Source organism: Sinohyriopsis cumingii, chromosome 1 (assembly GCF_028554795.1).
Source record: "Sinohyriopsis cumingii isolate HCF-2022 chromosome 1, ASM2855479v2, whole genome shotgun sequence".
In the NCBI taxonomy this organism is placed as follows: Eukaryota; Metazoa; Mollusca; class Bivalvia; order Unionida; family Unionidae; genus Sinohyriopsis; species Sinohyriopsis cumingii.
In genome coordinates, this window is record NC_142961.1 from 36,785,454 (window position 1) to 36,803,550 (window position 18,097).

The 18,097-nt window shown below is 33.7% G+C and overlaps 1 protein-coding gene across 2 annotated transcripts; it reads right to left on the bottom strand.

The window, feature by feature from the left end:
* Positions 1–307: 307 nt before the first annotated feature.
* On the bottom strand, positions 308–16,849 carry LOC149806711 (ethylmalonyl-CoA decarboxylase-like). 2 transcript variants are annotated; one of them, XM_089956792.1, is made up of 4 exons: positions 16,742–16,849; positions 13,205–13,315; positions 10,406–10,582; positions 308–4,384 (listed from the first exon to the last, which is right to left on the bottom strand). In XM_089956792.1, the coding sequence occupies exons 2-4, from the start codon at positions 13,257–13,259 to the stop codon at positions 3,711–3,713; spliced, it is 906 nt and encodes a 301-aa protein (XP_089812918.1). In that variant the 5' UTR covers positions 13,260–13,315; positions 16,742–16,849; the 3' UTR covers positions 308–3,710. The 2 variants fall into 2 exon arrangements, with proteins under 2 accessions (XP_089812918.1, XP_089812923.1); XM_089956797.1 differs by lacking the exon at positions 16,742–16,849 and adding an exon at positions 11,871–11,967.
* Between the last annotated feature and the right edge of the window lie 1,248 nt (positions 16,850–18,097).

Consider the following 18,097-nt stretch of genomic DNA (forward strand, 5'->3'; position numbering starts at 1 on the left):
AACGAGACTGATAGCCATCATGTAAAAATATGCCCTTGCTGCTTCTGCGATTCGGTTGCTTCCATGACTGCAAAATATTTAGGCTTACACAAAGCTGAGACTGTCTCCTAAAATAATATTTGAAACTTGGACATTATCTCACTTTTCATATCTATCTCTAGTCTGACCTTTTGTCTCTTAGCGATTTTGTCCATGCGCCGATTTGGGACACCCTACAAAAGAGAGAGAGAGAGAGAGAGAGAGAGAGAGAGAATGGATCTAAATAGATTTAACAATTACCGAAATGAAAAGCAAACATATTGGAATTAGGAAACGATCCAAGACATGATTTCCAACACAGTATAGTATTCTAATTCGAGAACAAAACTTAACAAATAAGTCTCACATAAAAAGAAAATAAAGACTATGAATTCTTTCTTTCTTATCGTATCAGTGAACTATTATTGCCTTGGTGTCATTGTATGTTATGGTTCTGCTGGACGAAATGGGCGGTAGTAAACACGTCGTTCATCAGCATGATAACTTTCTGAGAATCATTTTCATTTTAACTGAATTCGGTATGCAGTTTTATAATAAGGATACATCGGAAGAGTTCGATTTCTGCCATACATATATTATCATGACGAGATAATGCCCATGACTATGAATTTCTAACTTTCCTTTCTGCAGCATAACTTTGCCAAAATGGTTAAATTTTAACAAACTTTACATGCAACTTTATACTCATACGAAACTGAGTTAGTTTTGATTTCCAGCATTCCATGACATTATTTATGACTTATGTCCCCTGACCAATCGTCCTCGTTGCTTTAGTTTCTGTATTTATAGATTCAACCAAATATGGCAAACATCATGATATTGACAAGAACTTCAATGTTTTCAAATTCCAGCATTCCACATCATTCACAGGCCTTGTTTACCATTAATATTCATCTTCCTGAATTGGTTGCTGCAGTTGTACTTTGCCAAAGATTGTAAATTTTCATTCAAATTTGGAATGAAACTTTATATTGCTCAGACCTTGAATATGTGTTTGATTTCCTGTGTTCCACGAGATCGTTTACTGGATTACTGTCCTCTGATTGTCCGTCCCATTTACATTGACAATACTTCTATGAGATTGATATCCACCATTCCACATAATCATTTACAGGAGTTATGGCCCTTAATTGCAGGTCTTCCTGAAACAGTCTTATGCAGCATAACGTTTCAATGGAACTTTGGATTTTAATGAAATTATTATATATCTTTATATCAACTGATATCGTGAATGATTTGGACTTCCATCATTCCACCTCATCGTTTTATTGGAGTTATGGCTTTAAATTCCCATTCTCACCAATCTTATTTTACTCTTTCTACTTCTGTGACTATTAACTGCCTCATAGTAAAACACACAGATAATAACAATCACAATTTTACAGTAACTTCCATTTCTTCAGACTGTCATAAATTTAAAAATGTAAAATATTCCTTATTTGTGCATATCAGAGTGTACTGACACGTGGAGCAGATGTAGCAACAAAATACAATTTGCTGTGACAAATTACTATCATATCATGCTCAACTAGTAGAATTATTTGTATACCAAGAGTTATCTCCCTGTAACAAAACCATGCTTTATTATTGTTTTTGTTTATTTATTTGGGAATTAAAACAAGTAAAAGCTGCATTGAAATATCCAGGACACTTTGGAGGATAGAATGTAAAAAGGCAATGTCATATTTAGATCCTGGACAAAGCCAAAGGTGGGGTGGAGGCTTGTAGTATGTATTTTGTTGAAATACAAGTAAGCAACGTTTTCAGTGACCACACAAAGATCTCTGTCATGGCAATATGAAACCGAATTTTGTCCAAACTCAATCACAGAAACTGAAATCGAATAATAGGAATATACAATGAAAGTAACTAATGCTTGATGAAACAGATTAATGTCATAAGAATCCCATTTCTTCTAAGTCAAACAGGGGCTTTGCATTGCTACACAAACAGGTGAAAATTAAACTTGACTTTGATCCCCATTTTTAAATGTCAGTGTGCACACTAATTGAATTACTGCATACAGTCATTTGCCAGTCATTGAGCTGAAACAAAATTCACTATGAAAGAACAAACTTCAAAACCAATGTGGGGCTATAACCCAGTCAATTCCTGACATTAAAAAAATACCAATCAAGCATGATTTAAGTTTTCATAGAATCTGTTCTTTTAAAGTAAAAATCCTTTGAAAGTTATAAAGTAGAAACACGATCTGTGACAAATCAATGGAAATGGGTAATAGTGTATGCACCCACGGTCATTGCAGGTTTGTGCTGGACAAAATGGCACACTGGGTGAGTGCCGCCTTTGGAAAAAAAATACAGCATGTTCCATGAAATGGTACCATACCCCGACCCCAGTTTGGTATTCATATCAGCCACCTCTTATGACATCCCTATATGAACTGTCCCACTTTATCTGTAGATAGAATATTGCAAAGAGAATAATTATGAATTAAATGAAAATAATTACTGCCTCTCAGTATATTTATAAGTGTGTGTGCCAGCCAGAAGTCACTGCCTGTTTTTAAATCATTGTCAAAATTGATGCACATAATAACAACTGAGTTGTCCAGATGGAACAGATTGGTATAAAATATTTGACTTATTTTATCCCAGGAAAGTACCAAACATTTGTTTCACCTTTAAATAATTCTCATGCAGATAACATTCTACTTGTACCAGAATTTGCAGATATGTATTCACTAATCAGTTGGTAATTATTTTCCTTTTTCCCTATTTATAGTTATTTACTTTAATTTTCCTCCAATAAATATTTTTATACCAAAAATAGAATTCATATAAAGTGAACAAATCATTTAGACTGCACATAATTCACTCTTGCTGATGGAACATGAATATTACAGCCCTTCTGACTGAGTGGATTTGCCAGGAATTCCTAACAAATTTATTCCAGTATGATTTACTCCCTTGGATACTCCTCTTTTTAAAGTAGAATAACTTTCTTAGTAAAAACTGAATGCTATATTTTTCTGCTTTGAAAGTAGTTTGTTTCTTATAGATGGTTCCCAAATGACATCACTGGCAGCCATATCTGTGGCATGCATGAAGATTTATCGTTGAGTTTATATGGTGTCTGGAAGTTGAAATAAATTCACTGAATCTCAAGATTCTGTTATAAAACATGCATACATAAACAGAACACAAATCTGGCTTTGTGTTAGAATCTTGTATGTTTAATTTATAAGCTGATTTTGCTTCAGTGTGCCTTGTTCAAAATGGTCAATTTTGGTAGTCACACATAGGAGAAACTGCCAGGCTACCCATCATCCAGGTAAAATGGACAGAATATAGTCTGCTAGCAACCTTATTGGGAAGCATCTATTTTACTGAACTTTGAATAGTGTACTTTTCCTTACATATTTAAAGCTCAGTGTATTAGGTATGGATACACATTATGGTGCCACAAAAATGAAAACTTTTTTTGCATGCATCCATTCTAAACAATAGTTATATAGGTCCATAACGAAGATAACGTATCTGACCATTTGTCCTGATACAGGCTATAAATAGCTATAGGGAATATTGTATTTTGCTATTAATATCAATGAAATTTGTAGAAAGTTAATTATCTTGATCGAATTGCATGAATTCTATGATAGTAAAAAATTTGCTGATTTATGGTAATACTCTTCATTCCAGCTTGCATGCCTACTTATGTTTGATATTGTCCTTGAAAGGACCCATATCATCTTGTCCCCATAGATTACTGAAAACATTTCTTTCATGATCTAATGACATGGCCATGTTACTCTCCGCTGCCTCTGCAACAATTGATTTGGCAGATTGAATAACTTGTGCATTTCCATCACAATAACTTGACAACCACTTCTTTGCCTCCGAAACAATATCGCACTCTTCTTGTATGATTTCATCTGCTAATCCAATATTTTTTGCTGACTCAGCATCAAGCACCTTTCCTGAGCTTAACAGCTTCAGAGCACTAGTCCGTCCAATTAACCTCACAAGTCTTGTTCCACCTCCCCAGCCAGTGGCCAAACCCACAGTCTTCTGAACAAATCCAATTTTTGATGCTGCAGTCATAATCCTAAAGTCACAAGCTGTGGCTAATTCTGCCCCACCTCCAATAGCAAAACCTTTAATGGCAGCCACACTTATGAGAGGCATGTTAAAAAGACGCATAGTGATATCATGCATGTACTGGGACATAAGCCTTCCCATCAATGGTGTATTGATCTGAAGAATTGTAGACTTATCCCCTCCTGAACAGAAGGATTTTTCTGCTCCCGTCAAAATCACACCCTTTCCATTTCTCCATTCCTCCAATTCTTTCACAGCATCATCCAAATCACTCATCATTTTTCCTGCAACATAAAACACAGCGAAACCTGTGTATCAAAGATATTCTAGGGACATGATATAATTGTTTTTTATAGACAAGTGTCCTTAACAAACATTACCAGTACTCTTAATGTGCTTTACAAGTTGTACAGTTATGACTCACTCAGAGTGTTGCATAAAATGCAGACCTGTAGAGATTCTTATGAATAACAGGTTTCCTTCTAAGAAAAATTACTGTGCCATTACATTAAACAAGAATGAAGGATACAAATCCCTGAAAATGTTAGAATCCAGCAGCAGTAAAAAGCATAATTATTTTTTTTTAAATATTAAAAAATTGTATTGAAAGTGTTAATGCACTAACATTTATTTGGCATATTAATCCTGGTAATCACCAAATAGATATTTTGGGGAAAATCTAAATGTAAAGTTGCTGTCATTTAAATTATCTGCTCTCACTTGTAATGTACAATCATCCTTTATAAAGCAAAAATTTATTAACATACAAAATATGGGCCTTGTAATGCTAATTGAATTATACAGTTTTGTAAACAGACTCATGTGTGTTACTGACTTTTAAATAAATTTCCTTTACTAAGTCAGTGTTACATGTTGTACCTTGAACAATTTAAATGACAAGATATTCAGTGTTACATGTTGTACCTTGAACAATTTAAATGACACGATATTCAGTGTTACATGTTGTACCTTGAACAATTTAAATGACAAGATATTCAGTGTTGCATGTTGTACCTTGAACAATTTAAATGACAAGATATTCAGTGTTGCATGTTGTACTTTGAACAATTTAAATGATATGATGTTCAGTGTTACATGTCATACCTTGAACAATTTAAATGACAGGATATTCAGAGTTACATGTTGTACCTTGAACAATTTAAATGACACGATATTCAGTGTTACATGTTGTACCTTGAACAATTTAAATGACAAGATATTCAGTGTTGCATGTTGTACTTTGAACAATTTAAATGACAAGATATTCAGTGTTACATGTCATACCTTGAACAATTTAAATGACAGGATATTCAGTGTTACATGTTGTACCTTGAACAATTTAAATGACACGATATTCAGTGTTACATGTTGTACCTTGAACAATTTAAATGACAAGATATTCAGTGTTGCATGTTGTACTTTGAACAATTTAAATGATATGATGTTCAGTGTTACATGTCATACCTTGAACAATTTAAATGACAGGATATTCAGAGTTACATGTTGTACCTTGAACAATTTAAATGACATAATGTTCAAAGTTACATGTTGTACCTAGAACAACTTAAATGACGTGATCTTCAGAGTTACTTGTTGTATCTTGAACAATTTAAATGACATGATATTCAGTGTTACATGCTGTACCTTGAACAATTTAAATGACATGATATTCAGTGTTACATGTTTTACCTTAAACAATTTAAATGACATGATGTTCAGAGTTACATTTTGTACCTTAAACAATTTAAATGTCATGATGTTCAGTGTTACATGTCCTACCTTGAACAATTTAAATGACATGATATTCAATGTTACATGTTGCACCTTGAACAATTTAAATGAGATGATGTTTAGAGTAATATCTTGTACCTTGAACAATTTAAATGACATGATATTTAGTGTTACATGTTGTACTTTAAACAATTTAAATGACATGATATTTAGTGTTACATGTTGTACTTTAAAGAATTTAAATGACATGATATTCAATGTTACATGTTGTACTTTAAAGAATTTAAATGACAGGATATTCAATGTTACATGTTGTACTTTAAAGAATTTAAATGACATGATATTCAATGTTACATGTTGTACTTTAAAGAATTTAAATGACAGGATATTCAATGTTACATATTGTACTTTAAAGAATTTAAATGACAGTATATTCAATGTTACATGTTGTACTTTAAAGAATTTAAATGACAGGATATTCTGAGCCATCATTTTGCTAATCTGTAGGGTGCCCATCATCGTATCTGTACTCTATTTGTTGTAATTAAAGCAAGATCATATCAGACATGAAATCAAAGCAGAACAAACTAATGATGTAAAATAAGTATGGATCCGTCTTAAAGATAAATATTCAGGTCATTTCCTGGGGTTTTCTAGGTCATTTCCAGGGGTTTTCTAAGTCATTTCTAGGGTTTTTCCAGGATGAAATTAATTTTTTCCAGGTTCATATATGATCATTACTAAATGGAATTAAGGAACATTTTAGCTTACAAAACATGCATTTTTTAAAATCAAAAGATATTTCTTTTTCAATACTCTCCCAAAACATGTCAGTCAGAAAAGATGATCATGCACTAAACCACAAAATGTATCATACGAGACAGGTCTGACTACTGATTATTCCTATAAACTGGCATATAAAGTCATTTCAAATTTACAGAAAAAATTCTAACATTGCTTTGCTGGCCTGCATTATGTTGGTACAAGGAAACAACATAATGAACATAAATTTGTTTCCTTTCAAACTTTTAATTCTAAAGAAATCAGAATAATCAGTTAATGATCAATGTAGCAATCTATATGCATGTTATGCAAAGTAAACCTTTCCTATCGTAATATGAAAAAACAATAAATGCAAAGTGTTAGAACCTTGTAAAGAAAAAGTTTAAATCCTGAATTTAAATCCTGAAGTGCCAGTAAAACCCAAAACAAGATTTTTCAAACCTAAATTTCTTAAGACAATTTGGATAAAACTCCATCAAATAAAAACAAACTATTTACAAAAGGGTTGATTTAAATTTTGACAAAAAGACCTTTGAAATTATAAACAAGGATTGGATTATCTGTAAATTCGACAAATGTCTGCTTGTAAATCAGTCCCCAAACCTGCAGTGATACTCAAAGGGGTTTGAATAATTTCTTAATATAAAATACAAGGGACGATAATCTCCCATTTCTCATGCAACCTATTTAAGATCTGAAACCAATACTTCAAGCTACATATCACAGTGTAATAATCTAGCATCTAAGTTCAGCTCAGAAATTTGACATTTTTTAAACTAGAAATCTGACTTGAAATGAATGGCAGTCCATTTTCTAATCCGTGTTTCCTCTGATTATTCCCACCCCATTATTTACAATTGGACATTTAGGTTGGGGTGAGGGGTCAAAGCAATTGCCTATGGATAATTGGAATCTGCCATTGAATAGTTGCTTACCAGCAGGCATAGAAAACTTAATTGATGTTACATTGAGTCATACCTGCATGAAATTGAGAGGAAAATTATTTATTTTCTCAGAAATGGCAAGTATTTTTGTTATGTCATTAATCAACTGACAAACTTAATGAAATGGCAGCATAGATGAAACCTGACATGATGTTGCCATTTGCAATACTAGCCATATGACTACACAAATCTCAAACTATGACATCAGAAGTCCAAAGGTCACATGATATCAACAACTCCTTTCTCATGCTGTTCTACAAAAATTAAAATATATTAAATGAAAGTCAGATACCTTTTGTAAAACCCAGAAAGAACATATAATTCTCAACATATTTATTCTGAGAACAACGACCAGCAACATGTCGCTGTAGCAGCAATCAGGACAGTCAGATTCATCAAGAAGAGAGCACATGTCAATGTGATAGTCACATGATACAACAAAACTCAGGTAGTTGTTTTCAGAATAAATATATAAAGAATTTCATGTTCTCCTGTTTTTGTTTTTTGCTTATAAACAGTATAGAACTTTCACTTAAGATTTTTTTGTGCAACATTTGAAATGGCTTATTATTGATATCATGTGACTACTGGACCTTAGATGTCATGAACATGTGGGTTGTAAGATTTGTGTACTTGTGCGATTAGCAATGCAAATGGCAAGTACCAGGTCAAATCTCATCAATGCTGAAGTTTCTGTCAGCAGAATAAAGACATAATATTTGTAATAGTCATAATATTGGAGAAAATAAATAGTTTTCATAACAATTTCAAACAGGTATGACTCAATGTAACCGCTTAATAGGCCATCTGGTAAATGGCTACAATTTGCCGCCAACATATTGGCTTACTGTGATGCTAGACTGGTTTTCATACCTTCCATGTAAGAAATGATACTGATATCGAGCTGTCTTTGAAATAACAAGTCAACTAGACAAATCTAATCCACTGAGCAATTTGACTGACTAATCAAATATGTTCATGGCAAGCACCCAAAATATCCAAACTGCAACCTCTGAATAATGTGGTTGGAACTCTATGAATGTAAAACATGATCAGATCAGTTATGACTCAGTTATGTAACTGTTTCTGTCATCAAGTGGTTGCAGAAAATCCTGGGGTTTTCCAATATTTCATCAATATGCAAAATTTAAGGAAAGCACCTGAAGCAAGCTGAAAGGGAGAAAAATCTATTCATGTATTGATAATAATGTCCATCATACACAATTCTGCTGACCAAAACATAAAGAACATTTATAAAATAAGCATATGTATAACAGTTGTCTACTATAAAGGGATGTCTGGTAAGAGATATTACAACATACAATCTTTGAGGCTCTGCTGCTCCATGTTTGATCACATGTAGTGTCAAATGTATGGAAACTGGTTTTGTGCTTTTCTCCAGGCAGTCTGGTTTCCTATACCTCAAATAATACTACTTTATACCATGACTGGTTCCTTCACATGTATGGAGTGTGAAATAAAAAAAAACATAATGGAGTCAAAATTGATTCAAGGCCAATTTAGGAGAAAATCTTCAAAATTTCATAATCTTGTAAAACATTATGTGTGGATTGAAAATCTCTTTGTATTTTAAATTTACTCTGACCAAATTTCTGAAATTTACCATTAAAATTAATGAAGAGTTAGACTTGTCCAAACTACTGACTGCATTACCTCCCTTTACATATGCTTAGTTTGTTGCTGTGGGTGACATTCTAGAATAGCCAACCAGCCACTACTGATGTAGCATACTAACTTAAGTTAATTAAAAAATGATGGATTTTATGCAGCATATGGTTACAAACTGTGATCAAACACAGAAAAAGGGCTATAAACTTTTTCTTAAATTTAAAAGAAAGATGCAAAAAACAGGGCTGTGCGATTAGGCTGTTTCACATCAGCAAGTATTATGAACAGCTTTCATAGCAGGCCCTATTGCTTATTTTTTTTCCCACATATATACAAATGATCAAATCATCACAACAATTTTAAATGCTGAAGTATTTAGAAACACAATTTAGGCAATTGCCTGGATAAAATGAGTGGGGGGTCCAATACTACTGTCTAAAAATTAGAATGTGATTTATTTGTTTCTTTATTTCAGTTTTCAATACAATTCAAGTTATGAAATATGCAGAGATTGCACTTTTGCATTTGAATAATGTTTTTTTGTTAATGAATTCCAATTATTCTCATCATTTGTTCTCTATTTTCTCTCAATCCATCAGTGAGCATACCAAATGTAGGTGTAGCATTATTCATTGCAATTTCTTAAATTTGCAAAATTCCTTACACTATCATCTGTGTTTGAGAGTTCTTTTGCTCTGGAGATACAAAACTTTCACATACCATAAGTACTTGCTTATAATTCCAATCTGACTGCAAATAACACAGACCCTGATCTGCCATCTCATATTGGGATGGCAGATCAGAAATGTAATTTATTCCACCTATTACTGCTAAAAAACAGCATAGACCCAGCACTGCTATGCAGATCTGGGTCTATGAATTCGACAGCTGGTTGGACTTATAAGCAAGTACATATGGTATTTATTCAGGTCCAGTAATACATGTGCCAACTTTTGTGAGGGTCATGCTTATTAAACCCAATTATATATAACAATGTAGGTTTTCATGTGTCGATGATATAAAAAAGAAAGGTTCAAAGAGAAACCTCCATATCTGGCAAGTAAATAGACAAATCATAAAAACATGTAGGTCTTAAGTTGTGGATCCAAGATTTTCATCTTTGTCAGGTTGAGTTTAAAAAAGGGTTTATTCTGCTTCCTAAAAATAGCCATATTTCTCCATAGCATGAAGATAGGAAAGAGACTAATGATTTCAAACCTGTCATTGCATTCTTCTTGGAAGGATTATTGAGCAAAATAACAGCTATCCCTGATGCCTCATCTTTCTCCAGGTCGACAGATCCTCCTGTGTACTTGGCAAACTCCTTCTGAAGATTTTGCTGTGTCTCTTTATAAAGACTGGCTAGAAACCTCACCACCATGTTACCAGGCTTTCCTGACAGTGTTAAAACACAAAACTATATGTCCCTAGTTTCATGTCAATCAACAACTTTGGGAATTTAAAATAAAAAAATTGGTTCAAATATAGCTTATTTGCAAAATGTTTATGCTTTCAACTGAAATATTAATAACACGAAAAACTGATGATCAAATTTTCTAAGGCATTAAAATTTGCAAAATATATATATATGTGTGTGTGTGTGTGTGTGTGTATAGTATCTATGCTGTATCAATGATATTTCATGAGATGTATAAATTTTTCATTAAAAGGAAACTAGGCTTGCCGAGTTTCCTTTTAATGAAAAATGTATACAAGTAGTATATCACTGATACAGCATACATACTGTACACATATTTTGTTTATATCACATTCAATAACATATATTTGCCCTTTGAACAAGAGTTAAAATTTACTACAGGCAGCTGTATATTGACCAAGTTAATAACTCCTCACATACCCTAGTGTGTCTGCTACAAAACGAAGTTCTATGCCTTTTGTGGCTATTCACAATCACCTATGCATATTGATAAGATGATTGTTTTCTGTTTTTAGTTTCAATTTGTCTTCACATTGATTAAATCAATATAATGCATACTAATGATTTAAACATGAAAGATGGTTTTAATGATCAAAGTAAAGCATACAAACAGATGGCTAGCTACGCCATTCAGGTACTAGAGCACCTAAATTAATGTGGAATAGAAACTAGGTGAAATGGCAAACCAAGAAGAGGTAATTAAAATATTTTAATGTATTTACAGTTGATCTAAGTCATTATTCTGCTTTAGTAACCATACCACCAACAAAAACTCTCTCCCTCTCTCTGGATGGTTTGACTTTAAAGCTCATTCTCTCTCTCTCTCTTGTTGGTTTGACTTTAAAACTCTCTCTCCTTCCCTCTCTCTGTCTCATCCTTAGGTTGGTTTGACTTAACTTTTACCATATTCATAAGTCCAGAGACATCATAGGATGACACAAAAACAAAAATCTTCTACGCTCATCATTTCATACATTTTAGCCCATATCTTGCTACGATGGTCCACAGAGAGAAAGAGAGGCCTTTGGACATTTTCATATTTAATTAATAATAATCAATTTTTTTTAGAACATTATAGTATGTTTAAGAAACAAAAACAAAAACAACAACAAAACATTAAATATATCACAGTAAGTGTTCCACGTAACCAAGAAATTTACTGTATAATGTCAACATGGTTTGCAACTTTGGTATCATTATTTATATAAACACTGTAGATAAATCCCGAGGAAAATGATCACATACCATTACGGTGAACCATATTCTTGTAGGTTACTTGGTGTAATTTAAATTTCAAGGTTTTAATCCAGCCAAAATTCCTTTTCTCTCTCACTCCATATTTCTGCGTAGTTTGTCCATCATGCATGAAAGTGGAGGGGGGAACAGAAAGCAGAAAGGATTCGGATGAAAATGTGTACCATGTTAAAGTCATTTAGAAAACAGGGATTATTAACACTTTTTGTCATTATTTTCATACATCACTAATGATTAATGTGTGGAAACTTATCATTGATCTAAAACGATCACAATTTGATATTCCAGGAGTATTGGTGTATCAAATTGCTTTATACCAACAATTTAAATGCCATGTTATTTTTAATGTATGTGGTAAATAAATATATATATATATATATATATATATATATATATATATATATATATATATATATATATATATATATATATATAAAAAATTGTACTCTCAAACTGATATCCTAGGTCCCCTGGGTATTTCAGTTTCAGCTACTGAAATTTTGATTTTGATAACCTGAGAGTGTTTATATATATCATCTATATATTTCATCTATAATTCAAGTTGTGAAGTATGGCTAGAGAATTATAAATATGCTTAAAATCTAACACACTCCTTTATGTTTGTTCTCAAAAATATGATCTGTAATGCAGATGTCAGCTTCACAGTATCACTTAGATGTATAGGTCAACTGACACAAAACTTTAAAGGCGGCTGCATCATTGTCGATGAACACCAACTCTGGAACAGAATCAAATTCAGTAGGTTAAGAAGATTCCTGTAACATAATGAAATTTGCTGCTCTTGCTGTTTTGTGCAGTTATTTCCCCTTTTCTTTCCTATGTCTTTTTGAATTTGTTTTTTTGAAATCTTTACCCATGAAATCAAATGGTCTACTCCCAAACCTGGTTAAGGCATGGAATTATAAAGCAGGAATAGTTCCCTGGAAGAGGTTACATAATAATTTTGACAAGAAGTCCTGGCAATTTATCAACTGTCATAGTTTTGATAAAAATGGAATTGTTACCAACCCCTGAAAAGTGATATCTAAAAATTTAGTGATTTCACAGTATAATATTACAAGTGGCAAATAAACACCGATCTGGGCAGTGCAATAGCCAAGAGACATATTAGCACCACTGAGGTCCCCCCCACCCCCGAGTCCTTGAGCTTACAAGTACGTGTGCATGTAGTTAGCTCATCCATCACTAGATGTTCTAAGACATCCTTCATGCCAACCTTACTGGTCAAAGAGTACCGAAAATGATATACAGGAGGCAGGTGTGTAATGAAAACAAATCAAGTTTGCATTCTTTAAAACTTTTACCTTTCAATAAATTTATTTGTATATGTTTGAGGTGATTTCCATACAGTAGCCACATATCTTCTGATCAAAAGGAAACCGATCTGTACCAGAGACCAATCACTCCACACCATACTGAAAAGTAAAAAGAAAGAGCTAATTTTAGAAAACTAACTTTACGTATGATGACTTTCAATGACAGGCTTTCAATAAACCAAAGTGTGTGCTATTCTCAGCAGAACAAACTTTTCAATAACGAGGCACATTGGTCAGACCTGAAAGAAGCACACAAAATTCACTCGAGTACATTTTTAACCTCTATGATCATGGAGGTGAATTGCTGGTGCAGTGTTTCATAAATGAACAATGGAATATATGAATCTGTGAGTGTATAAAAAAAACCACTGATATCAAATGTTAATTGGCATTTCATCTCAAATATCTGACTTTTTAACTTTTATTTATACTTAAAGTCTTTCCTATGCAAAACTGGACCTTCTGACATCTTTTTGATGCTTGATATTAATTTTTTTTCTTCAAGTTAATAAAATTCTGGCAATTACTGTTTCTAAAATACTCACATGTTTCTTCATTAAGATTAAACATTCTTTTTAAATATCTGCATGTGGTGATAGCAAGTTGCATGTGGTGATAGAAAGTTCAAACTAAGAATGGTTTTAAAGAAATGGAGATAAAGCAGATCTGTAATTATAATCTTACTGACATAAAAAATAAACTGTATTGTAAGTACTTATAGTATAAAGTGTGTGTGTGATATTTGGATTTTTAATGTAGCTTTAACAATCTTTCAGTCATATCGGTATGATGTTGGCAGTGTGCCAGTTTATAGTGATGTCAATATATGTAGCATGATGTCCCACACAGTCACATTATCCTGACACCAGGCTGATCAGTCTTAACACTAACCTCTTAATGCTGAATGCCTAGCAAGATAGCTGTTAGTATCAATTTTATATGTCTTTGGTTGACTTGACCAGGGTTCGAACCTGCGACCTCCTGCATCCATGGCTGATGCTCTAACCACTAGGCCACCGGAGCAGTAGCAAAAGATGTACATCCAATTATAAAAATATTATAAAAATAAAAGTGTTTGGAATTACAAACATACAGTAGGGTAGGATCAGAGTTATCCCAATGCTATGGACCTCTGACTGGGAGATAACTGACAAATAAAAGTACTGGGTTTATTAACAGGTATCTCCACACAAAAGCATTAACTAACTTTCAATGCAGGTTCCACTGCATGGTGGATGAGGCCCATTTTGCACTTTATTTTTATCCTTTTATCTTCTTTCCATGCAAAAAGATATTACTATTAGACACCATCAGTCTTGTTTGCTCATTTTTTTAACCATTGCAAATTTTCACCCCCCATTTAGGGAAATTGGGGTACAAAACCTACTCTTTTGGAACATTGGAGATACAAGAAAAGCCTGATTTGTGAGAATGGGACCCCCCCCCATTTTTGGAACCATAGTATTCGCTCACACCACCCACCACCCATTACTGATTTTTAAAACAAAATCATCATGGATATAAAACAATGCACTGAACTTAGACATTTCATTTATCAATTTATAATTTCTAAACTTATTGTCAGCGGGGGAACCTAGCAATCTCATCTTCTGCACGATTCAAATCAAATGGGAGTTTCTTTACTAAAATGGTGCCATATCTGCATGGCCATGTCTATGGTGGTGCTCTACAGTTTTGTATTTTGCATACGGTTAGAATTTTAAGGAAAAAGAATTTCCTATGATTTCTTCACTGGTTATACTGGCTATATAATAAAGACTTTGTATATCTTAGGTGCTGTTAAAAGAACTTTTAATTCCCTTTATTTTGATATATGATTGATGGGTGTAATTTAGGTTCTAGAGTATACAGCTTGGGCTCACTTAAGATGTGCTCGTTTAAAAAAACTGCTAGCTCTGCATGGTCATTTTCACTTCCTGGACTTCAGAGGTAAATTGTAGAAAAAAGAGCCAATAACTTTTTTTACTTTTCAGATATTTTGTACTTGGTTCATTGCACTTTCAGTAAATGCTATTGTCTACTTCAGCAAAATTTGTTTTCCCTATTTTAATAATTGCTAAAGTTAGTGTACTTTTGATTAATTCTGGTTAATTTGTCAAGCACAGGGGAGCATACATTTTGTTGTACCGTGTGCTTAGATCATGTACAATTTCCACAAGTACAGTATCCAAAGAAATGTCAGCCACATTACATAAAAGTAACATAGAGGTAAGCCAACATTATTTCCATTGTGCATGTTACAAATGCAAACAACTTCACCTTTCCTACGTCACTCTCTCAAAAGTTCAAAATAACTATTTGTTTCACACAACAATCATGAAGTAGTGTGCTGTCTTCGCAAAAAATTCCTAAAATTTACCCAACTTCAGAGTCACATCCCTCAGAATACAAGTAAGACTTTATCCAATTCTTTTTAAAACTATACACTGTATAGGAGCAGCCAAAAGTTTGTCAGAAAATGTACAGTTCTAGAAAATGGAAAAGGACAGTAAGCTGTTTGATTGTTTACAAAGGTAGAGTCTATTAGGTATGAAATGCAAACAATATGACAGCACTGCAAGCCACTTGGAAACAATCAGGTTAGTAATTATAAATTAATGACTGAAATGATAGTTTTGTTATTTTTTATATTCATTTTTAAAATCAGGAGTACAAATAAATGGAAGGGTAAGCAAATATATGTACCAGTGTATCCCCTAAAGGTGCAAGACTAAGAGTCAAAAATCTACTTCGTGGCAAAACTGGGGGGGGGGGGGTCAGACTGAGTAAAAAACAAACTTTGGTATCAAAACTGGGGGTCAAATTAAAAATGTGGGGTCTCTGAAGCACAAATGAGGGTAGAAGAAAACAGTTAAATACTATTATATACTATAGTGTGAACACTGTCTGTGAACTTATATAATTTCAAGCCCTAATAGCTAAGACATGTAATATATATATCTCTGGTATTATTAAAGTGAAAACGCAATGAATGAAAGACTGTGTAATGACCGAGTTTCTGATCAAGTATTTCAATCTTGAAATTGAAGATCAAGGCAACACAATACATCCTCAAGGGGGGAGGGAGGCATAATGGCCAAGGGTAAGAATCATGAACCAACTATGTAAGTCGTCCTTCCCGATATTTCGTAGAACTATTATTAGTACCCCTACTTCGTGGACGAGGCCACGACATCTAGCTTGATATTTCGCATCTGTACATCTTAAATATCGAGAAGGACGTCCTACATTGAAGCACGCAATCTATCGAAAGGCTTGGAACATTTACATCGACTTCAAAAGCTTGTTTCCAGTGCGCAAGATTGCAAAGGTAGATCTTTATTAGTCAACTTCCCCCAACCCCTCCCGTCCATAGCTCAGGTCGAAATAGCTGCCGAGATTACTACATACAGTAAAGTAGGTTATTAGTGTGCAGAGGACACCTAAGTCACTACTTAATCGCTAGGGTTTGGAGGGAAAGGTGTCAATTGCAAAATAAAGTATCCTCCCATATTTGTTCCCTACCAAACCGTTCGTTTCGTGAGGTCAAAATCCACAAAAATCTATTCTGATGCAGCTTCTTGAAAACTACTGCTAGGCCTGTTAGGTCAAGTACAAAGACATCGGACAGATGTGGATCTAAGGACGCAACTCTCATAAGCTTAGTTGTCAATAGTTTGCAGTTGTTTCCCTTAGAGACTAAGGTTCCATTAGTCGAAACAGACTTTTCTACAAATTGTCGGTGGAGCTTGTGCGATAATTATCTAGACCTTTATATAATCAGAATTAACGACCGCATGTGCTCAGATTACAGAAAAGTGAACAGTGTGACTAAAACAGATTCGTTTCCATTACCAAGAATCGATGACTACATCAGCTCAATTCGCAAATATCTTTCAGTTGATGCCACTAAAACACTTGTGTGTTTATTAGTACTTTCAAGACTGGACTATTGTAACTCAGTTGTCTGCTTCATCTCAATATCTACTCCAGAAACTTCAAAAAGTTCAAAACACAGCTGCTCGGATCATACTTAGAGTACCACGATCAGAGCACACCTCCCCGCTGCTCTGTATCCTACACTGGCTATCCATTCGATCCAGAATCAAACACAAAATTTGTCCTCTGTGCTAAGTTTCACTGACGGACTCTAGTCCAACATACCTATCTGACCTCACCCATGTGTACACACCAGCAAGATACTTACGCTCCTCTTCTGACAATCGTATACTCATTATTCCAAGTATGAAAACAAAGTCATATGGACAGCGTTCTTTTGCATACCAGGGCCCAGCAACGTGGAATGAATTGCCCACTGAACTTAGACACAAAGACACAGCGATCACATTCAAGAGGGCTCTCAAAACTCATTTATTTCGACTGCAAGAACAAACTTAAAGACCTAATAATGTTTCCTATCTGAAATATTCTCAGCATGTTTTTTATTTTTTTATATTATTTTTTTAATGTTTTTCTAATTTCATGTTGTTTGTTTTTGTAATAATATTATTAAGTTTCTTATCTTATAGGTGTTGTTTTAAAGTTGTAAAGCGCTTAGAGCTTCTGAAGATTAGGCGCTATACAATGTCCTCATTATTATTATTATTATTATTATTATTGATAAAATTGGAAATGCAAAGTATGTCACCAAATTTGACCTTCTAAGAGGATTTTGGCAAATTGCACTGGCCGTAAGGGCAAAGGAGTTCAGCATTCATGCTCCAAATTTCAGCCAAACATGTAAACTGTCTGTTGAGGCAAGTGATGTTGGGGTTAGGCAGCATTGATTCAAGAAGATAAAAAATTATGTTGATCATCCAGTGTACTATTTTCAAAGATATTAGATAAGCACCAGAGAAAGTATTCTACAATCAAAAGGAA